General features: G+C 45.4%; 1 protein-coding gene across 1 annotated transcript in view; it reads right to left on the reverse strand.

Moving 5' to 3' along the window:
• Nucleotides 1-24,846, reverse strand: part of NT5C1A (5'-nucleotidase, cytosolic IA) — a 164,597-nt gene that overhangs the window by 35,228 nt on the left and 104,523 nt on the right. Inside the window, exon 2 of the mRNA XM_069223419.1 lies at nt 11,601-11,768. Coding sequence (XP_069079520.1) covers nt 11,601-11,768 — 168 coding nt within the window. The remainder of the gene's footprint in view (nt 1-11,600; nt 11,769-24,846) is intronic.

The raw sequence follows: 24,846 nt of genomic DNA on the forward strand, positions 1-24,846 counted from the left end.
GGTCAAAGACAAGCAGAAAAGTCACAGAATGATAGCACAGGAATTTTGTTTGTGGACGGTTACAACATTTTAAAGCAGTACCTCTACAACTCTCTCCTACATTGGAGCAGCATTGGAGCAGTCCTGATGGATACATGGATGTTTTTCCAGATTCTGGGTGCCTACATGGAAAAGACATGTTGCCTTTTCTTTCTTTTTTGTACTTCTTAACCTTCTGGCTGCGAGTGTGCTGAAAACCACCAGAGACAGTAAGTTTGACTGCAAGGTTAGTGTAGGTACTGGTTATGATGGTTTTGTCAATGATGCAGGCAGACAGGCAAGGAGAGCCAATGGAGTTCCATATGATGTGATCATATTTATTTTGACCCTGGTTGAGTTGTACAGCAGCATGTAGGATGACTTTTAGGAGTGCTAGTGCAGTCTGAGAGGCCATGGAGTAGGGCATTACCACCATCCTAATGCAAGAGGGGGCTTGAACAGCAGTTCTAAAGTCGCTTTCTAGAAATAAATGGTTTCACTTTCTTTAGAAAAGAGGGCTTTTACAAGGCTGTCTTTGTTTTTTTTGGCAATGTGTTCCTTGAGGGTGATGTTGCTGTCCAGGGTGACTCTAAGTGACTTGTTATTCAATGAATGTTGGCTTTTGAAGCCACCAAGGGTCATGCCATTGAGTCAGTTTGCACGGATTCTTGTTTGTTGTTCCTGGCAAGGAGGAGCAATTCCGTTTTGGTTGGATGCCCTTATGTCAGAGCACAATCAGGAGGCCAAGCGTAATCCACTGGCACTATGATGGGGCACTTGGTGCACTCCTCCTAATTCAGGTCAATGCATGCACACAGAGTTAGTGTGTGGCGTGAGCAATATAAAGAAAAATCATCATGGGTATTGAGTTTAGGAACGCAGGGAAAGGGGCAGGAATGTGTATAATGGAGGGAACATTCCTGTACCAAAACCTTTGCACTTCCTGAAAAACTCTGCACTCCTGCACGGTCTTTCAAATTGGATGCATGTCCTAGTTCATGAGATTCTCAGCATCCCTGAAATATGGTTGATCTCATCCTTGTTCTCCATCCCAGGCTGCTGACAGGCTGGTGAGGACGACTGGAGTTAAAGGGTGGATGCCCATGGTCAGATGGGAGGCTATCATTCACCACATCAGAGACAGTTGCAGGTGCCTTCTAACACCAGGATAAGAGTATCAATGTTTCTTAAAGCACCTTCCAGTGGAGCAGGATGTGTTGTATCAGCAGACTCAGATGACCAATACGATACTCACCGCCTAGTAAGACCAACAGAGCAGCTCATTAGAACACAAAGAACTTTCTAAGGAAGACAAAACCACAATGGAGTACCAACCTTGACCCGTTTCCTTGGTTGAACCCTGAACTATTGCCTGCTTCATAAGCAATGAAGAATGTTGCCCACAAGGGCAATGGGGTGTAAATGATGCAGGAATTGGGAGGGAATCATGGAAAGTCAGTTGTTTATACTGAAGAAATAGCCTCTGGCACTAATTGGTCAGATATGAATACATGCCATTGATAAAGAAAGTAGGCCAGACAATCTTCCACAGACCCTTCACCCACTGGAAACAGCTACAGTCAGGACCGCTATTGACGTTTAGCAGAGGGGTCCCGCTGATATCTCGAAGGGGGACCCCGAGGACCTCTTGATGGGAAAGGGGAGCAGTTAAAGAGGCAGAGTAGGTGTTTGCTGATGATGATGCTGGTAGATTCCTCTCCTTTACTAAGAACCTGGAATGAGGTGGAAAAAGTTATACAAATTTCTGATTTATGAACGAATGATAAAGCACAGCTTCCAACTCCTCTCCAAGCAACCTCTGACCAATGGAAGGCAATTTACAGCAGCTAAGAATCCTGTTCACCAACCACAGCTCACAAATCACCAGTAGCTGTTGGGAAGGCTTTCAGGCTATCTAAAGTCACATCAAAGAGAAACTTAGCAGTAGTTTCCATGTGGCCTAGATGTTCAGAGGAATCGTCACCTTCCTGCATGGCCAAACACAGACTGAAAGTCCTTCATCAAGCACTGTGATATGTGTTAATGTATGAATAATGAACCACAAGGCAAAAATCTTATCACCACTGGACCTCTTGAAGCAGCGTCTGTGAGTGACACTCACAAGGAACCAAGGAATTTGGAAACTCTAGGACACCCCTGGAAAAGGGTTAGAGGTGACCTATAAATACCGGTATAAAAGCTGTTTCTAGATCCTACCACACTCTCAACATTAGATCAGAGACTACAGGATTCACCGGAAGCTTTGATATAGCAGTACAACAAACATGGCAGAACAGCTCATCACTGGGACCAGGGCGACCAGCATCTTGAGGTAACTGGAGCTTAGGAAGGAGATAGTCCCACTAGATCGTGTATTCTCCCCTTCTGAACGTACTGCCACCCAGGGGACCTTCCCCAGAATCTTCATATTCTTTAGGAGGCCAAGATAATGTCAGTGAAGAAGGAGAGCAGACCGATGGCCGCGAGGGGCCTGAAAGAGCAGATGTGTGGTATTCTTGACCGGATCTCTGATGCCTGCCTGACACTTCAGACACAGACTTGACCAATGCCCACGATTGGGCCTGCGAGAGGGAGGCAGTAGGGAAAGATACGGACTGCTATCAACTGCTTCTTCTTCCACCGAGCGGTGAGGAAGAGATAAGGCGACTTTTCCCCATTGTCAAAACCACACTGACACTCACCCAGCTCAAGCTGCCCACGCCAAAGACACCACACTTTTTTTAACCTTTTTTTTTTTAAAGGAGTCCTTTCGACCGCATGAATTGTATGAAAACTGTGAACCTATAATTAATTTTTCGATACACTTGAAAACACCTTGAAATTGAACAGCAGCGCTTGAACCTTTTACCCTTAGATTGTAAATCAAAAACCCGAGCCCAGATCCAGCTGGCATCGCTGATTTAAGGTGGTCCAAATATCACTACTAAGGAGGAAGCGGCAGGATCCAGTTGTGGCAATCAACCTCTCAGAAGTGGAACAAGAAACTCCTGTCTGTGATGCTCCCCTCCGTTACTTTACCATTCTTGCTGTAGTATAGCCAGCACTGGGGCACCGTCCTTCTCTGATAACGCACACTGGCCCATATTTATTCCTTTTTGCGCTGCATTTGCGTCATTTTGTGACGCAAAAGCAGTGCAAACTTACAAAATACAATTATGGGCCTGACTTATTGAAAGTTAGCGCCATCCTTGTGTCATTTTTTGACGCACAAGCAGCGTAAACTTACAAAATATAATGCAAAGACAGCGCTAACTTTCTATAAATCAGGCCCCATATTTTGTAAGATTGTGCCGTTTTTGCGCCAAAAAAAAGTGTAAATATGGGCCTATACGTCTGTCTATGTTTGAAGCACAGAGGCTGGAGCCCAACACCGTATCACAGCATCACCAGGAGTCACTGCATCTAATGGTGAGCTGCAGAGGAAGCCGAGGAGAGGGTGGAGGTTTGGCGCCTTCTGATGCACCTCTGCAACGTCAACATTCTCCTCACTTTGCCTTTCAGTAAAGTGCCTGCGAAGGTCTATGTCAGGGGATACCACAGAGGGGGGCACAATGAAGCAATATGAAGGGGCACACACGCCATTTACCCCAATAACAAGGTGGGCCACGGAAATAGAAATATTTTTGTGATACTGAAAGCGTTTTTTTGGGTCCCAAATACACCTACTCATAGAAGATGCTTTGTGAACGAGACCAGGATATTCAGTTGCAATTCAGATCTGAGACAGAAGTACAAACACATCAACTCATAACAAGCTTTGTGAATCAGGTACTGATAATCACTGTTTGTCTACCAGCTTCCTTTCTGACAAGGCATTTTTTCCTGCAAATGTTTGACCCTAAGGCTCATCGAATTTAAATGTTTATTTTGGTAATGTTTCCCCCGGAGTTCTGGAATGAGTTTTGTAGCTTTGAAGGGTTTCCATTTCCTACAGCTGTAAATACAACGCCACCTCAGATGACATTCCCCTCTCCACAGAACACTTTGTTGTTTTCAGTGTTAATCTTACTGCAGTTTGAGCGCCACGGACCGTAATCCATCATGATCATATATGTTGATAGGCCCTGTAGCTTACCTCTACAGATGTCTATGTATCTATATACTGCTATCTATTAGACAAAGGGTAGACACTGCGTAGTTATAGGTAGCGTTTCCATACAAAGAGTTTTTTTGTTTTGCTAATGACTTTGGCGCCTTTTGACGAATTTTCACAAAATGTTCCCAAAAATGGTTTATCTACCTCAGCAGCTTCATAGAAAGTTTCAGGGTGATTGATCAAGCAAGGGCAGAAAAATGGGTGGAACCCAAAACGTTGTAATCCAATGTTAATTCCAGTAGGAAATTTTAGGTAGTGCTATAGAAGAAACGGTTGAACAGAATTACACTGGATTTAGCAGAAAATTAAAGTGTTACCTAGAAAGCCTTCTTTTCATTATTTGCTGTGAATCAGTTCAGCCATTTTTGAGAAATTTGCATTTAAAGTGATGCTTGGGGTGTTCAAGAAGGGGTTAAAATTATGGTGATTTCTGGGCAGTTGGTCTCGCGGTCTAATGAGTTTTGAGATTGCTTTATGATAACACTCTTGTGCAGAATCTATAGTAGGTGCCTGGAGAGAGGGTAGGGATCCTGCTGCTTAATGGTGATAAATTGATCTGATTAGTTTTTATCCTAGCATACATTGGGGAATGTTCAATGACGCAGGGTTATGGATTTCAACAGAAGCTTGCTTAGATAGAGGGGGACTCAATGGATGACATATATGTGTTTCTCATGCAATAAAGACGAATGGCCTGTAATGTGATTGTATTAGTTAAACATACAAAATTCCACTTAACCTGAATTCCTTCCCATACGGCTTGAAAACAGCAACAGTCTGGCCAGAAGCAATACTCTTGCTACAATTACATTTATATTAATCTATTTGTTTTTAACATTATTTCATTTTGAAGTACAAAGCAAGATAGAACTAAATGACAACCTTTTAATGAGATCCATACTGGCAATAAGACTCTGGGCCACATAGTGGCAGATTATTTTATAGTGGCTTTATGAACTATAGAATCCAGATCTGGAGAAGTACTTTGAGATCCTACCAGAATACCCCCTATTGATCCACCAGTAGTAAAATTCTTCTAAAGTTGGTCCTGAGGGAGGTGGAAGGACATTTCTTCTATCCCACTGAAACGTGCGTTGACTGATTTTGAGTGAACATCCAAGCCCACAACACAACAACCGCTGAAATTAGAGCCCTCTTTTCCCATTGTACTATGAAGTGTATGTGACGAGTGGCTGGGTTGGGAGTGTATGGTATATGCAAGTGTATGAATGCTTCGGTACAAATGCAGGAGTGGGCGGTAGTGTGATACTGAGGGGGCGGTAAAAGCAGACACGTGTTATGGAATCATATATGCCTAGTTTTCAGAAAATATGTTAATGGTGATTCTTTTGGTTACCAATGTGTGTTTTTAGGAAAAAAAGGAGAAGGAATGTGGTGTACAGAATTAATAATTATATAGTGGAATCACGTATGAAGATGCACAATACCATGAAATAAACTATGTGGATATTATCAAAATAAAAAAAAATGTTAAAAACAAATCCATTAATATAAGTGTAATTGCAGCAAGAGTATTGCTTCTGGTCAGACCGCTTGAGTTGTTTTCAAGCCATATGGGAAGAAATTAAGGTCGAATGGGATTTTGTATGTTTATTTATTGTTTATTTACCCCTCATCCGAGACCTTAAATTGTATACATAGGCGGTACCTCTTTATTCAGTGATGTGATTGTATTAGAACATTAGGAAATTAAAGTTTATAGCTTATTTCCCCCCTCTCATCCTCAAAGGAGGTCTCATGTCCAATGACCATCACTAATCTTGAATATTGTATCTTACGAGTATAATACTGCCCATGGTGATATTATTAGAAAGATATTTGTACTGAAAGTATTGTATGATGGTATTTTTGATTAATAAAACGTTGATGAGAATATTTAATAGACTATGTCACACTTAGAGGGTTTCTTTGCATAATGCAAAATATGGGGCTTGAATTTGAGGAAATTAGTTATGTAACATTTCCCAGTTTTAGATCTTCTGTTCACAATGGGTGTGGGTCATGCAATAGATGGGTGTAGAGTGCTAAATGATTCGAATTTGATATGTATAGATGAAGATGGAGGGAGTCGCAAATATGATTGTTGGTTTTAATGTATTTTATGTTTGTAAATATTTGTTTCACAGCCCTGATGAAACCCTTGTTCAAGGGTGAAACCGTTGGCTGGGCTGGATGTTCAATATGTGAAGACTAACATGTTTTAAAGACTCACCCCTACATATAATTGTGTGTTTATGAACTAAATGGAAGAATTTCTGTATCCACATGGATGGATTTAATATGATTAAATTCTGTTTTGGGCCTTAATATGGATACTATTCCAATGCCCCAGTGATTATTTGGAGAGCACTGCCTATTCTGTTTGTATTGTATATTGAAAGGTCTGTGAGTGGAAGGGCCTTTTCTGAGGTGTAGGACTACATAGTAAAATCAGAACAAAAGCACTTGTGCGACCACAAACGGCCGACTACTGCTCTGTTTGGTTCAAAATACTTTATTTACAAAGTAAATGCAACATGACACCAGTGGATAGGCAACCTTGTGTTCCCAGTGATGTCAATCAATCAGTCAATGTGTGCATTCTCGTCACTGTCCTATTTCAATTATGTTAAAGCAGACTAACTTTTCCATGTTTTCACATCTCCCCATCTTTAAGAAGACCATTCTCTCGCGAAAATGTTCTTGTGGGAGATAGGGGAGACACGAAGACTGGAAATATGTCAGTGGTTAGTCTACTGTAATATTATTTAAATAGGACGATGCAGAGAGCGCACACATCACTGGGACCCACCAAAACCAGCTTGTGATTCACCAATGGGTCACAACCCATAGCTTAAGAAATGATGACGTAGACTGCATGAGTGTGGAGAATGGTCATTGCTTGACAAGATTCCATCGCATATCACGGGCAGCATATGATTGTGTACTGTGCCCAATTCTCCCAAGGGGTAGTCAGGATGTAGACCACTTGGTGCCTGTCAGGACAATTCCTGAATACAAGGAGGAATCAACTTTATTCTACTGAGATGCTGCAGGAAACTGCCTTCCAATTCTCCTACATGTGTGAAGTGTCAGTCCCTTTCTCCATCTCCTTGGGCATCAAGTGGTTACTGGACCTTGTTTACCACCGGTGTCATTTAGCCTTGGGTTCTGTTTCATTACTCAGTGGATGACAAATATTCCTATTTGGGCCTTGACTCTCCAAGGGTTACAGTGGTCAAGTATCAAGGTGATGAGGGTCTGGGACTCTAGTACAGTATGCCAGTAACTGCACTCAATAAAGCTAATTTACCAGTCACTGTTATCCTTTTTAAATAGTTTAGAATGTGTTGGGCTGCAGCTGTATCACTGTAGCTGAGAGCGTTTAATTTGAGCCGGTGTTTGCCCGTGGGGCAACTGAATATTAAACGTAGTTTGGTAAAGTTTACCAAAACTGCACATTGTTTTGTAAACTTTACCAGTGTGAGTCACATTATATTATAGGAACACTTACTCGCGTTGACGGTCGGACCGCCGCAACTTTGGCGGTCCAACCGCCACATTATGACCCTTGCGGGCGGACCCATCAGAGGACCGCCGTCCCTGCTAGGAACATGGTTTTTGACGTGGTGACGCCGTTTGCAGTTGTAACCAGCCAGGATGGCAATGAACTCAGTGCCAACTGGCTGATTACACCCCCACTTTCCGTTAGAGGGAAAGGCAGTGTGGGGAGGCCACAGGGGCAAGCACCGTCGGAATGCACACTGCAGACAGTGTGCATTCCAAGGGTGCTGGAGTGCTAGGATATTGGCCTTGGCTCTTTTAAAGGAACAGAGGCCAATATCCTAGCACTGTTCCCACCATTCGGCCCAGTGGGAAAATTGTAATACGCTTGGGGGGGACGTCACTTCCATGGCGGTGGTGTCCTACCCGTGGCATTGATGGTCCCGTGGTGGGACCACCAGAGTCATAATGAGGTTCTTAGGCCCTGATTTATACTTTTTGGTGCAAAACTGCACTAACGCGGTTTTGCACCAAAACGTTTAGCACCAGCTTGCACTATTTCTGTGCACCAGCCGGGCACCATATTTATGGAATGGTGCAAAGGGTAGGCTAGCGTAAATAAAATGACGTTAGTCGGGTGGGGTAGGTGGTATGGAAGAAGGGCGTTTTGCACCAAAAAATGACATTAGGCAGGTTAGAGTAAATAAAATGACTCTAACCTGCCTAGAGTCATTTTCTGACACAAAACCATCCATACCACATGACTCCGGTCTTAGAAAAGACAGGAGTCATGCCCACCACCCCAATGGCCAGCACAGGGGACCAGGGTCCTCTGGGCATGGACATTGCACCCAGTGCCATGTATTGGGGCCCATTTCAGGGCCCCCAATGGAACCTTAAAAAAAAATACTTACCTGTACTTACCTATACTTACCTGGGATGGGGTCCCCCATCCTCCACTGTCCTTCTGGTGTTGGTGGGAGTGTCCCTGGGGCCTGGGGAGGACAACTGTGGGCTTATTCCATGGTGTTCCACCATGGAAATAGGCCCACAGGTCCCCTAACGCCTGCCCTGACCCAGTAGAGAAAGCTTTGCACCATTTTTTGACCCCTCCTCCCTCCTGTGCATGATTTTAGCACAGGGGATAAGTATGCTAAGGCCATAGGGTCATTTTTTGCACAGGAATGCCTACTTTGCATTTCATTGATGCAAAGTAGGTTTCCACATCCAAAAAATGACTTTAACTCCATAAATTTGGTGCTAGACAGGTTTAGCGCCAAAGTATAAATATCAGACTTCGTTTTGCACCGAATTTGCATCAAATAAATGCGTCAAATAAATGAGACAAATTCAGCGCAAAACAAGTATAAATATGCCCCTTAGTCTCTTTTAGTGAAGACTAGGTTTTTCCTTTTTGTTCGGTCCAGATGAGACACCATTTGATCCTTTTGGACTAACCAGGCGAGAAACATGTCGACCGCTGCTGTGTAGTGTTGCTGATTCAACACAGACTTACACTTGGAGAGGTTTGGAGAGGTTTGGAGCATTTTCTCTGGCACCTCCCCATTCTGTTTTTAATCTTGACATAGGTATCAGCATTCATAGTAAAATTAGAGCACCAGTACCTATATCCAATTTTAACTCACACCTTTTCCAGTCTTTCACTACACTGCACAGTGGAACACACTCTGCACCCCCACTATATTTCTGGTACCCATCAAAAAGATCTCCAGCAAAGAGCCCTTTGCAAGGCCCGTCGGGCAGTGCAGCACCATCCCGACGTGCAGCAGGTCGGATGACGAAGCATGCCACCAAAATGTGGAAGGTGGGTGAGGGCACTTGCTCCCAATAAGCAGATGCTTCAGGTGACCTCTTCCTTTCTCCCATTTGGTACTGAGGATTAGATATAACGTAACAGTGTACTTGTATGTTTTCATTGTTTAGCCATGGGCGACTGTACACTGGACCGTTCAAGTCTCCCGGTCCCTCTCTTTTGTTAATTAACTTACATAGACCCCCTCACCTGCAGTCCCACAATCATCAACTGCACAAAATCACACAGAATTATGCTAGACCAAAGTTTGAGCATGACAACTCACATAAACCGCCACAGCAAGTAATGGCATGCATAACTTTAAAACTCCGCAAAAATGTCAAACCCTTCAATCTAGAGGAGGATCTCAATAAGGAGCGTAATGCTTGCTCATTTCAAGACTAGGTTATGGAAATGCAACTCTAACTGGCACACCAAATTCCCACCTAGCTTCACGAGGGCCATGCTGAATGAAGAATTCAGGGTCATAACAGGGGAACGTCGATCCAAACACATCAACCTGACGCCAGCTAAGCTTAGATGGCTCATGACTGAAGCAAGATGCAAACTAAAGACTGCCTGCATCACACACAAAGTTCTAAACAAGTGGACACTGAAAAAGTATCAAGAAAACTACCACGAACAGGGAGGAATCGGTTCCTAAGAAGCTCGGACACACTGCTACTGGAGCCGCCCAAGTTTAACAAAGAAAGGTCCCAAGCGTGATCCTTCTCAGGTATGTCACCCAGAATCTGGAACTCCCTGCCACCAGAGATATGAAGAAATCAGTCTATAAAAGAAAACTTCAAGAAAAATATCACAGCACTACTGCTCCAAAGATATCTTGGCTACGATGGGAATGGTGTCCTCCTCTGGCTTCTCATGCAAGCCCCAACATAGCAGTCCCCTAGACAAATTCAAAACTACACAAGGTAACAGTGCAAGCACCCACCTGGCCATGCATCACTGCCTGGTCTCATACAGGCTACCGAATGACTTCACCACCGTCTAAGGTATCTCTCTTAATCACAAGAAAAGACTATCTACCGAAGGAATGTGTACACGGAACCCTGTAACATGCCTGGAATACGGTTTGTAATCTTTCAGACTATATAATCCACCAACATAGATGGAAAAGATTGTTGTATATGTAAAGCACTCTAAAATCCTTGGGTCATGTTTCTGTTATTTAAAATTCTCAAAATAAATAAATAGATCCACACTTTCTCCTATCTTTTTGGTGATTCAGGTGTTGTTCGTCTTCATGCATTCCATCCTAGACAACTGCTATGCAGTTCTACCTCTCTCTTGGGCAGGCTTGCATTCTTGAGTCATCATCCATACAAGACCCAGTTGGCTGGGCCTTGTGCTTGTTTCAAAGTCAGGGCACCCTCTCCCTCAAGGCAGAGCAGCAGCTTGCCTTCTAAGCAGGTCACAGCAGCAGGACTTTTCTGGTTTCTGAGGCATGGTTCTAGTATTATGTGAAACAGTAATAGGTCTTGGTCAGTCTCCTTCTCTGACGTGCTGCAGAGCTCCTCCTTGTTCGGATGGCACTGATAGAACCATGAAAAAACAAAAGTTATGTATCCTTTCTAAGTCCTATCTGAAGCCAGCTATTGGGGTGCCCTTTCCAGGACACTTTTAAATTGCAGGGGAGGAGTAAGCAACAGATTGTCAAAGAGATATGCATTTGAACGATACACGCCAAACACCCCAAGCAGACTTTTCCCATTGCTGGGCAACCAATAAAGATAGAGGAAACAAATTGCCAGAAGAATGTGTACTTGGGCAATTTAAGACCAGATATCCAGAATGGGGTTGAGCAGATGACGAGCAGATAGGTGGGCGGGCTATGCTGGACGCTAAACCAGATTCAAATTGTACATTATTCCAGGACAGTGCAATAACTGTTTAATAAGTGCTTTTGACATAGGTAAAAAAAGGTTGCCAACCAAGTTCTGGTGTCTATTGTTTGAAACAGTTGCACACCGTGGGGTCACTCAAGCCATTATAGTACTTCTATAAAAGCCTGCTATTACTGTAAAGGCTAGGGCTTGCCTTGGGTCCTGAGGTGGGGTTGTACCCTGTGATGGGTTTCTGCCCTAGCGTGGGCTTTTGGTCTACAAGGAAGAAAGTTTCAGTTCTCACCTTAACGAAGGGGAAGGCAGCACCTGGTTTGAATGGCTCATTCTCATGCTCCAGCTGGTACTTGACATATTCCTCCAATCCCTTCTCCCGATAAATCTTCTGCTCTTCCTCCATCCGAAAGAGGGCTCGGGACGACACCGCAATGGTGATGGCATTCTGTGGCTTTGGCTGCAAGAGAAAAGGCCAGTGAGAGGCAGAGATCATGGGTGAGCGTAGATGTCAAATGACCATGGTAGGGGTGAGGGTGAAGGGTAGACTCTCTAGAAGGAGTGAAGGTGAGGCATGTGCTCTGTGAGGGTTACAGTGAAGTATGAGTGAGGTTGGCAGCCGTAGAGTGAGTGAGCGACAGTGGAGGATTCAGTTCAAGGATGGGTGAGGTGGAGGCCAAATGTTCTAGGAGTGAAAGATGGATGTCAACCGCCCTAGGATGGGGTGGGTGGCAGTAGATGCTGCCTGTCCAAGGAGCAGGAAAAATGCCGTAAAAAGTTTGAGGGAGAAGGTCTAAGCCCTAAGAAGCGAATCTGTGGGCACCAGTACTCTGCCTATCCATAATGGATTACATCAGAGATCTCAGCGTATCCCAGTGGCTCATCCCATGCTGCATTTAGTTTTGTTGCAGAAGCCTCATGTACAAAAAGTACATTTCGATTCCTAAATAGGGAATAATAAAGACTCTCTATTTAGACATCACAAAATGTTATGTACCCTGAGTCCAGTGACTTAAATAACAATTTCAAGAATTTGCTATTTAAGAATACCAGGCCTCATGAATGAAGAATGCATTTGGTAAAAGGGGTCGCAATTTGTGCATCAACGTTTACAAAATGGATTGGTATTTTGTGAAGCAACATATGTACTGATAGGTCAGTTCACAAAATACAGAACACATTGGGTGGCAGTTTAACCTACCTCATAAATATGCATTAAATAAGTTGCAAACAGCGACTTACCACCATTGGCTACAATCAAAATGATAACGGATGCTGTGGTTAACAGATCTGTGTCTGTGATTGCTTTTGCCCGTTTTCCTGAGAGTTAAACAGGGTGCATTAAAAACATTTTTTTTATAAATATTTATTATTAAAAAGCAGTGATCCTACCTACTCCTAAACAATGCACAAAGGGGCAGGTGTATCTTGCGTGCCCAACCCCGTTTGCAAATAGATTACAACCTCCTTTGAGTTGGTGGTAAAATATTCGTTTTGCAACAAAAAACATTAGTATATACCATAAGGGATACACATTCGGAAGGAACACCCTTAGCACACCCCTTCCAGACAGTGATTCCTAATGGTTTCCTAAACCCATTTAATGATTCGGAAAACCCTTTCCGAAATGTTAATGGGTTTAGTACATTTTTAAAAAGTGTTTTAGCATTCCCAAAGCCTGAGATTTACTGAATCAGAATGCTTGCAAACACTAAAACTCTTTGTGCATGAGGCCCCAGGGTCCAGTAGGGGCCATTTTGCATTGCCGAAAAACCTTCAGAGAGCAAGACATTTGGACTTAGTGAAAGCTCATGATTAGTTGAACAATGGATTAAAAGGATTCTAAAGAATAATTTTAAACTTAACACCTCCAAATCCAAAATACTCACCTGGTGATCTTGGCAAAAGCCTTACCCTATATTGACCTGGACTTTAAATCTAGGGCAGCTGCCAACCAAATCAAAATGAGGTGAATTACCTCAGTGTAACCATGGACTTCAACATTTCACTTTAGGGTTCAATAAAATGTAATTATTTTATACATGCATGCATAGATTGGAGCCTACTAAACCTCAACCACTGGCCTAATTTCCAAATCACCGAAGTGACAAGAGATTAATTCCACATGATGAAAATACTATGGAGACTCTCCCCCTACTTAGGTTTCTCTCAAAGTACACAGGCATCACTCATGCTACACAGGCTGGTAACATCACAGACTGTCTACAGCGACAATTGACCAAATAGCATGCTTACAATGTTGAAACAATATGCAGTTCAAAATAGACAAGACTAAAGTGATAGCTTTCAGGCAACTGAGGCCAAACTTCACCTGGAAAACAGGCTCTACCGACATTCAGCATGTGCAATGCTATACATACATTGGAATCAAGTTAAATAAAGACTTTGTTGGAACCTTCGTGTTGAACATCTGAGCTCCAGAGCCTCAAATGTCACCAGTGCAATTGAAAGGTTTGTAATGAAGTATGGTGGCGGGACAGCCAGCCTAACCCTATCTGTAGTCAAAAACAAAGATAGTCCTGGTCCTGTTGTATGACTTTTCAAATTGGAATCATAATACAATAGGAAAATGTAAAGGTTTTTAAGAGCTGTGTCAGGAAGCTGTTTAACTTAAGAAATTTGCCATTACAGTGTCACATAAGTCTCGAGTTAGGTCTCAGCCCCCCAAATTTAATTGGTTCACATCAATCCGATCTATTGTCATACTGACTGTAAGTCGACGGGTATAAATACACTAAAATCTCTTATCAAAGCTGATTACTTAGACAAGAATTTGAGGTACAATTGTCTGAACTTAAGCTCCTGGCTATTTACAATTTGCCAGTATTGAATGAATTAACCACTACGACTAGAGCATCACCGAAGTTGTTAATAAAACAAAAATCAAACAAATCACTATCTAGTAGACACAGAAGTGCCTACAAAATATAAAAATAATGCTAAATAATGATTCCACCGCTAGATCATATTCTCTCACCGCCGACCTTGATTTTAATATGAACACTTGATTCAAAAAGTCTTAGCTGTGATTCAGACTTTTATACCTTCTTTACAGGCAATTTGATAGCTTGTGGAAATCCGGGGTAAATGGATGTAACTGGTGTCGGATTTGCATCCTGAACAAGGAAACAACTGAACATATTTTCACCTATGTTCTGGTTTGATTGAAGCACAGAGGAAATATCCATAACGGATTTTTAGGGCGCAAGGAAGGAGAACAGCCTTTGAAGCAATTTTCTTCTGCATCAGGGGCACCACACCAAAAACTGTTGGATATATTATAAAATAGTTTGACCTGGCCACCAATTTATCGGGGAACACAACAAAGAGCTTTTTAAGGTAGGAGCGGACTTACAAGGAGGCTTTTACTGCATAAAGTGTTATTGTATTAGGAAATGTTTTAGGAATGGTAATACATAACAAGTAGACCATTGTATAATGATTTAAAAAAACATTTTATGTATTAATATTAGTGTACATTCATTGTGCATATTTATTTTATATGGTTTTAAAGAAAACAAGCAATAAAAGATATTCAATCTCTCTGCCAGTCATTTGCACAAGTGATGTATTGCTACATTATGACAATGGGCTCTACATTGGACTCTCTAAACATCTGATTGGCAGGCTTCGATGAATCCAGAACATGTGCACCCCGTCTGCAGCCAACTTCCGATAGAAGGTGGAACGCAAGCTCCCGTGGGAACTGGAGGGACTAAGGAGGTACTGGTGGCTGCCGCAAGCCCTAAACACACTTAACTCAAGGCGACCAGGCTGCCTGTGTTCTCTAGGATGGCGGCCCTCTCCTTTGGGACATGTTGGTAGACAGCCTTTGTGTCTCCATGTTCTTCCTCCCTCTTCTTCCCAGGATCCTCTGGAGAGGAAGTCTGGGATAGGAAATACTTTCTGTTCCAAGATGGTGCCTTGTCCATTCCTTCCAACAGGACATTCCCAATCCAAAAGGGTGGCCTAAATTCCTGTGATGTAGTTCCTGTCATGGAGCTATATAAGGAAGGGTTTTCCATTCTCTCCTTACATCGCAACACTCCAAGTCCCCTGTGGTGTGTTCCATCACTCCAGTCCTTCCTTGGCTTCTCCAGGAATCTTCAGTCTCCTCCTGTTAATTCACAGTTTGTCTCCAGCCGTTTCAGTGTTCCAGTCGTTCCTTGGCTCCTTCTGGAATCTCCAGTCATCTCCTGTTGGTTGGGTCCTCGTCCTTGTTTCTTGCCTCAAAGTTTCAACTGTGCCCAGGGGTCATCTCAAAGGTTTCTGCCTTCTGTGTCGGCAGCAACGTGGCTCCTGGAAGGGGTCTCCCCTACCCTTGGCAGACAAGAACAGTGAAAACCTGGGCCTCCAGTCCAACTTGCAGCCAAAGACTCTCCACCACGCATCAGCTTCGTGATACAATGCTGCAGAAAGATAGGCCCTAAAACTAAGCAGATGGGATCCCAGTACTGCTGCACTACTCAAGATTTTACAATCTCTTTCAAATTGTCTGCTGTGCAGAATGTGTGGTTCTTGTAATGGGACCAATTTTCTCACAGTCTAATCTCAGATTGTTCTCCCATTTGAATAAAACATGCATTGGTGTAAGTTCCTTATTAGTACACACAGGCCTCATACATGTCACCAAACACAACACTAGTAAATGAAACTTCAACCAATAGCTTTTTCCCACCCAGGCACCGCAGATGGTGTAACCATTTACTCCACCAATTCAGAAGTGCTGTGGGCCTCCACCAAGAGGAAGGTAAGTGCTATAAAATGCTACAATACATCACCATACCTTAGTAATCTTTATAGAACAACATATATGAAATTATTTTAATATAAACATTTTGTTAGAATTGTTTATACACAGAAAATAGCTTGAATGAAATTTGATGGAGTATAGTGGGCAGAGAACAAACTGTTAGGTATTGCACAGTGCCATGGCGTAAGAGGTTTTTGGTCAGTTTAAGACTGCAAGTGATTTGCCCAGTGCTTAATTTGTAAACAAAAATGTACTGGTGCCCAAACCCCTCCTCTTAAACACACGGCTGCTGCAATTAAATTTGAGAGTACAGAATATTGAGGCAGCGTAATCCTGAAGCCACCTCGGGCCTCTTCAATCCACTTACAGCAACTCCCTGCCCCTTCAGCTCACTCTTGCAGCTTTCTGCATTCTCCCATTGTGACACTTTTTCTTTTTTCTCTTCCACCGTCTTTCCCAGATGTGTCTTTTGCTTGCAGTAAATGATTGAGGCAGAAAAATAAGTGCTGTGCCTCAAAAATAAGTGCTGTGCTCTGCACCAGAAACAACAAGCATACATTAAGCACCGGATTTGCCCCAATTCTTCATTCTCATACTGCTAAGATGCTTTCAATGCCCTTCTTTGTGAGTCTGTATACTAGTCTGTATATTAGTTTCTGGTGATAAACTGCCCGACCGTGGCCCATAAACCGCCCGTCAACCCCACCGACCCTGACATCGCAACACACAACCTCAAGCTATGGATCACCGACTGCGCCGACCGCCTTGCCCCACTCAGAAAACCCTCCAACAACCACATCAACAGAAAAGCTACCTGGTTCACCGACGACCTCCAAGCCTCCAAACGCCACTGCCGAAAACTCAAGCAAATATGGCTACTCGAACGCACTCCAGACAACCACACGGCCCTCAAGGATGCCACACGCAAACACCACCAACTCATCAGGCTAGTAAAAAGATCCTCCTTCAAAACCCGCCTAGAAAACAACGCCCACGACTGCAAATAACTTTTCAGCATCGTAAAAGAACTCTCCAACCCTAACGCCACCGTCAACGACATCACCCCCTCCCAAGCACTTTGCGACGCCCTAGCAACCGCCTTCCACCGAAAAATCACAGACATCCACAACAGCTTCAACTCCCCTCACACCCCAGACGCTCCTACCCCACCCACCACGAACTCCACCCGCTCCAACCGACTGACCTCCTGGACCAACATCAGCGACGGCGAAACCCGCAAGACCATGAACTCCATCCACTCCAGATCACCATCAGACCCCTGCCCACACCACATCTTCAACAAAGCAGACACGGCCATCGCACCACATCTACGGAAAGCCATCAACATCTCCTTCGAAACTGCAAGATTCCCGGACAGCTGGAAACACACCGAAATCAACGCCCTTCTCAAGAAGCCAAAGGCCGACCCCAAGGACCTGAAAAACTTCCGGCCCATCTCTCTGCTCCCGTTCCCGGCGAAGGTCATCGACAAAATCATCAACACTCAGCACCTCGAAAACAACAACATCCTCGACCCCTCCCAGTCCGGCTTCAGACGCAACCACAGCACCGAAACCGCCCTCCTTGCCGCCACAGATGACATCAGAAGCCACCTCGACAATGGAGAAATATCAGCCCTCATCCTCCTAGACCTATCAGCCGCCTTTGACACCGTATGTCACCACACCCTAAAATCCCGCCTCCACGCAGCAGGAATCCAGGACCAGGCCCTCGAATGGACCGCATCCTTCCTTACCGGCAGAACCCAAAGAGTCCGCCTCCCCCATACCATTCTAAAGCCTTCAACATCATCTGCGGCGTACCCTAGGGCTCATCCCTCAGCCCGACGCTGTTCAACATCTACATGGCCCCCCTCGCACAAGTGGCCCGTCAGCACAACCTCAACATCATCTCCTACGCCGACGACACCCAACTCATCCTCTCCCTCACCAAGGACCCGCACACCGCCAAAACTAACCTCCATGAGGGACTAAAAGCCATCGCCGACTGGATGAGAGACAGCCGGCTAAAACTGAACTCGGACAAAACAGAGGTCCTCATCCTTGGGCGCACCCCCTCCGCCTGGGACAACTCATGGTGGCCGTCCACGCTGGGTCCCCCACCAACACCCACCGACAGCGCACGAAACCTCGGCTTCACCCTCGACTCCTCACTCTCCATGTCAAAGCAGGTCAGCGCCATCTCCTCCTCCTGCTACAACACCCTCCGCATGCTTCGCAGAATTTACAAATGGATCCCAACTCAAGCAAGAAAAACAGTAACCCAGGCCCTCGTCAGCAACAGACTCGACTACGGCAACTGGTATCTCATCCAAACTCCTCCAACGCCTCCAACGCATCCAAAACGCCTCCGCCCGACTCATCCTCAACATCCCTCGCCACTGCCACATCACTCCCCACCTAAGAGACCTTCACTAGATCCCCGTCAACAAGAGGATCACCTTCAAGCTCCTCACCCATGCACACAAGGCACTCCACAACACCGGACCATCATACCTGAACAACAGACTCAGCTTCTACACCCCCACCTGGCATCTCCGCTAACCTCGCCCTCGCCTCCGTCCCCCGCATCCGACGCAAATCCTTCGGCGGCAGATCATTCTCGTACCTCGCCGCCAAGACTTGGAACACCATCCCACCGGATCTACGACAGACCCAGGACCTTCTTTCCTTCAGAAAACTACTCAAGACTTGGCTCTTCAAGCAGTAGCAGCTCCTCCCCCCCCCCCCGCCAGCGCCTTGAAACCCTCACGGGTATGTAGCGCGCTTTACAAATTAACAGATTGATTGAGTGATGATCAGGGGTGAGGAATTATGTTTGACGATGAATGCAGACTTTGAATACTTTAAGGATCTCATACAGTTATCTCCCAAAGGAATAGTTAATGTTTTGTTACTCCAGAAGGAAAGAAAGGCTCCAGGGTTATTCTGCATCCCTTGTGATTTATATAAAAAATAATCTTGCTGTAATGCCTCTATCTTTAAACCATACTAAATGCTCTCATGATGTCTGGTCTTATTCTTTTGTCCTGGAAAGACACTGTTATATCGCTGATATAGAAAAATGGAATAAACCTTTGCCAACCAACCATTGGCCCTCAATTATTAAACAGCTCGCTTGCTATGTTTTTTGGCAGCTAATTCTAAAAAGAGTACAGGCCTTTCTGACAGAATAGGTGCTATACGTTTACTCACATGTTGGTTTTAAGGTAGTAGTTGACATGATTGAGCAGGGCTTCAGTCTTCACATTTTTATGTGAAGGTTGTGTATGGGTTCTGTAGATTTGCTACCAGCCTTCAACTCAGAAACAAATGCTCTATTGTGGGAGCTGATGTTGCTAAATAGTATTGATTCATTCTTGTTGAAGCTTTTCTAGCTCCTAAATACCAAAATGTAGGCAGAGGTCCATTTTAGGCCTAGAGGAGAAACTACGGATCCATTTCCAATCTTCTTAACGGTGTGTCAAGGCTATGTCTTTTCACTGCACTGACCTTAGGTTAGTTTTGACTGATATCTGTGCTTTTTTGTCCAGCTTTAAGGTGATACCACAACTCGTGATCAGCGACTTGTACCTATTCTTCTTTATGAAAATGATATAGTGCTACTGTGCAAAACGTAAGTGGTGTCTACGCTCACACAGCAACCTTTAAGTATTTTCCTAAGATGAAGAAGCTGATTGTGACTTGTGCTAAAAAGTTAATTTTGAGGGTCTGTAATTCTCACCCACAGAGGAACGTTGATATTGTGCGTGCTCTCTAAGAGGTTTCTCCTCCCTTTGATTATATTGGTATCAGGTTCGATGGGTGCAAGGACTGCTAAAGGCCAACTACAGGCCAACCAGCAATAATACAAACTATGGGCGCTATTGTCCGTCTCTCTGAAGCGCTCAGACTGTAGATATGCACTTGCACTAAATGGCCTCTTTTGAATGAAGACATGATATACAGCCTCTTGCTTGCAATACTGGAATTGTTAGTCCGGACTATGATAAGGATCAGTAAATCAACGGAGATGCACTGTTTGTTTCCTATACAGGGGGAGCGAGGGAAGCTTGCTCTGTTGCAGTCAGTGCTTTGCCTGCACTGCGTGGATAGTGTGTATAAGAGAGAAGCTTGCCCTACTCTACCAGTGCTATTTGTGACCTTGTCCTGCTTCTGTCGGTGTTTTACCCACTCTGTGAGAGTAGGTGACGTAAGCTTGCTCTGCTACTGTCAGTGATTTATCTGTGGTGTGTGGATGTAGTGTGTATATGAGGGAAGCTTGCCCTGCTCTACGAGTGCTCTATCTGCTCTAGCGGTCTGTGAGCTTGACCTGCTTATATTGGCGCCTTATCTATTCTGTGTGTGTGCACATGAAGTAACCTTGCTCTTCTGCAGTCAGTGTTCTATCTGTGATGTGTGTGTGTAGTATTTGTATGACGAACGCTTGCCCTGCTGCTATCACTGCTTTAGCCGTGCATGGGCCGCAGGGTGCTGGACAGATGATGGGCCACCGGGTACGCTGTGCGGTGTTGTGCCCACTTCTTTGGCCCAGTCATGCAGTTCCTAGTAGACCCAGATCGCCATGGGCTCTAGTGCCAACATAAACAATAGGGGCGACAAAGCACACCCTTGCCTGGTGCCTCTCCCTAATTGCCAGCAATCTGATCGATGGCATCCCACGCAAACCCTGGCGCTGGAGCATGTATAAACAAGTGGATGCAAGCCTGAAAATGCAGCCCAAATCCCATGACCTTCAAGACCTCCAGGAGATACCCTAAGCTCACAGTATCGAAAGCCTTTTTGATATCAATAGAGACCAGGGTCATTTCCTCGTCCATACCTTCTACTTCATGCAAGATGTGCATAACGCTCCTCAAATTCATCCCTGTGTAGTTCCCCAGGATAAACCTGCACTGGTCCTCGTGCACCATGTCCCTCATGACAAGGCTCAGGCGATTAGCCGGCATTTTACGCAGGATCTTTGCATCCGTATTTATCATTGTGAGTGGACAATACGCCGCTGAGCCTGTCCTATCCTTGCCCAGCTTTGGCAACATACAAATATCCCCCCACCTCATGGCTGGAAGCAGTACCCCAGTACCTCTTGCTTCCAAGAAGACCTCTAGGAACCCCTGCTTGAGAGCAGCTAAATACTCATGGTAGAATTATGTCAGTACCCACCCCCCAGGAGCCTTATTCTTAGGTATCTGTGACTGTGTAATCTCCGGGTTCCCCTGTGCACCCCCATTAAGTGTTGGTGAAAGGTGGCCACCACCGCTGCCTGAGAGGCAGCCAATACGCCAACTTCTGTGTTCAAGTGTGTAATAGGGGTAATGGCTGTCTCCCAATGTAGAATTCAGGGAAAAGCCTTCCTGACTTATCACCGTTACCTATGTAACCATTGACGATACTGGTTCAACACGCATCTATCCAACCTGTCCCACTTGTCTGCAATACAGCGGCGCACCTCAGTTTCCTCCCTCCGGAGCCCCGAGTCAGATAAGTCCTGCTTCTGCAAGTCTGCCAGCCCAGCCTCCTCCTTCTGGATGTCCCTCTGCACCCCACATGTCAGCCCCATATAATGGCCACACAACACCAATCCCCAAATATGCTCATTGTATTTAGTCAGTGTCTGCAATAGCACCTCCCTACCATCCCCATCTGTCAGAACATCCATTGGAAATAGCTACGCCGTGCTTCGTACCACAGCCCCAACTCATCTCAGTTTGCAACAGACGGGTATGATCAGACAGAAACCGAGCCAGGGACGACACAGTCACCTATTCATCCATGGGAATCCTGACCATCAAAACTCAATCCAGTCAACTATTTATGTTATATGTGAGGGAGTGGCTTGTGTATACCCTATTTAGCAGTTGATGTGACCTCCAAAGATCTGACAACCCCAAACTATGCATGACTGCCCTTAATGCAGCCGACATTCCGAGTTTCATACTGAGGTGAGGGGGAAGTTTGTCAAGCTCCCCGTCTAACATACACAAGCCACTCCAATGCACTCAACATTGTTTCTGGAACAAAGTTCACTGTGACACAGCGGGTGTCAGTCACAGCCCGGGCCAATTGAAGCACGTGAGCCCCCCCATCAAGCGTCACCACGACAACTGACGCTGGTCCTCCTCAAGAGGGAAGGTTTCCGAGGTGTAGTGCACTGGAGCGCGAGCATGCAGGCTTCTCCTTCCCCATGGTGCATCGCACCAAGCTGCTACAAAAAAGATTCTGCGAGCGTTCAGCGCTTTGCAGGTAAATGCGGTCGAACCAGTGTCTCAGGGCCAGACTCAGCAAGCACTAAGTAAGCCAATGGTGCTCTCTAGGTCCGCACAGGGACCCAACATCATGATGCAAGGCATGGCCAGAGTCTCTAGGAGCACAGAGGAAGCAGCAGGGCCCAAATTCCGCTGACACCACCTGTCCCCAGCACACAGCGCTGCCAGGCAGCCCCCAACGGCCATTCACCACTCAGTCAATGCTTCAGCACGGCCTCCTGGTCTAGTTTCACACCCAGTCCATAAACAGATACGGCACACAGCCCAAGAACCCTGGCCGCTCCTGCTCCTGCCGCCCAAACGCCTTACCTGTGAGGGGCGGTGTCCAGCTGGAACCTGCCGATCCCTTGTACATGTCCAGGGAGGTCCCTTCACTTACAGGCCCCAGAGACTCTTCAATAGCACCATCCAACCTGCTTCAGGATCCCCACAGCGCAATTCTCCCCACCAGGCCCCCTTTGCCGTTAGGGGCCCAGGACGAACCACCAGCTACGGCCTAGCACCTCCTCCACTGGGCTCAAGGCCAGGGACTCTAGATGTTCTCTTCTTCACAGGGGGGCCAGAAGCAGTCTGGACCCCCAAGTCTATGGGCCCTCCAGGGCCAATGCGATAGCTCCAATCTTTGAGTCAGGGCCCCATTCCATCTTTCTGGGGTCCAGACCCACAGCGCAGTGTGTGCAGCGCCCAAGCAGCCAAGTAAGCTCCCATGCAGCTCCTCCCTCGCACCCAGGGCCGTCGTCTGTGCCGATGCGCTGCTCCTTCACCAAGGCCAGGCAACGTCCAGTCCGATGCCTCCATGGGTCCCTTCCCTACAACTGCCAGCGAGATGCAGTGCTTCATGGGGGTGTTTAGGGTGTTACACTCCCCTAACAAATATATTTTGTGATACATATTTGGGTACAGGTGCTTTCAGTAGGGTTTGGTGAGATGTCTGTCGGATTTCACGAGAAATGTATACACTCTCAGAGAAAAACAGACACATGCTCTTTCCCTTGCTCTATTTGGAAAGACTTCAATTAAAAAATGTTGATTATTTCACAAAATAATATGTTTTCTCTAACTGAGTGCCCTTACCAGTCTATATTCCTCTCCCTTTCCACTGCCCTTTAAGCCCCTCTCTTGAGCCCTGCCGATAGTATAATGTATTTTAACATTATATGCCAGCGTGTTTGTTGGAAAATCTGAAGCTCACCCACCCAATTTTACTGATCAAGCTAAGCCCCTGCCGCAACAACTTGGTGATGGGACCAAGCTACAGCATCTTCTGCCCGAGGATCTTGCAGCACATCTCTGGGGTCATCCTCCTCATTCTGCTCGGGCCGGATGTTGGACACAGGCACACATCACAAGCTGTACACAGCATTGCCCACACCATGCGGTCTGTCAGGGCCACCCCGGAGCCCACAAGGTGGCCGCAGCTCCCCAATGGGCAAAATCCCCACATCTGCTGACAGCTAGGATAATTTATGCCTCAGCTGATCAACAGCAGCAAAGCGGCAGGATTCTGAAGGATTTAGAATGGATGGGTCTGGAGCCAAACTCGACAACGTCCTGTCGGCCATCTTGTCAGGCCACACCTCCCATTTGTGATTTACACATTAAGGAAGCTTGTCTTGCTGCTGTATTCAGGGAGTGCACATATCCACTGTAAGGGCTGCCCGATTTCCACCATTATCTCTGGCTGCATCCAAACTTACACACACCATCCCAGTGCACGCTCATCCCATCTTAACCTCATAGAAACCCCAACTACCCTCCTGGAACTGCCAAATCAGAAAGACAACAGCTTCTCCCTGAACTACATGCTACATAATTGTCGATCAGCAATCAAACATTGTCTAGAGATATCAGACTCGATCCTGTCCCATAATCTTGACATCCTGATCCTCATGGAAACGTGGCTCAATGTATTATCTAGCCACGCTCTAGACCAGTGGTCTCCAAACGTTTTAATGTCGTGCCCCCCCAGTTGAAAAATAAAAATCGTTGGGCCCCCACAGAATTTTTCACACTTATTTTAAAAAGATGGCAATGTTTAAATATGTCTAGACCTATTCAAACATTGCAGTTAAGTGCTGTTACCTCTTTAACAATGCAATAACATGCTTCTGCTTAAAGCAAAGGCCTGTTAGCTGAATAATGCTGCTTTTGGCCAGAGTCTGGCACCCGCTCGTCATCACTTGAGGCCCCCCTAGGGGGGCCCGCTCCCCAGTTTGAAGACTTCTGCTCTAGACCTTCTTCTTCCTCCAAACTATTCCATTTTGCATCGTGACCGGGAAAATAGCCATACTGGAGGTCTAGCAGTCATTTACCGAAACTCTCGGAGATGCAGAACCCTCGCAATGACTCACTTTCAGTTCTTCAAATGTATGTTGGTGGAACTGTCCACATCTACTACTTCCAACCTCAGATTGAATGTGATCTACCACCAACTGGGTCAAAGCAAAACCTTCTCAAAGGAATGCATGAATTTCTTCA

This window comes from Pleurodeles waltl, chromosome 3_1 (genome assembly GCF_031143425.1).
Source record: "Pleurodeles waltl isolate 20211129_DDA chromosome 3_1, aPleWal1.hap1.20221129, whole genome shotgun sequence".
Taxonomy (NCBI): domain Eukaryota; kingdom Metazoa; phylum Chordata; class Amphibia; order Caudata; family Salamandridae; genus Pleurodeles; species Pleurodeles waltl.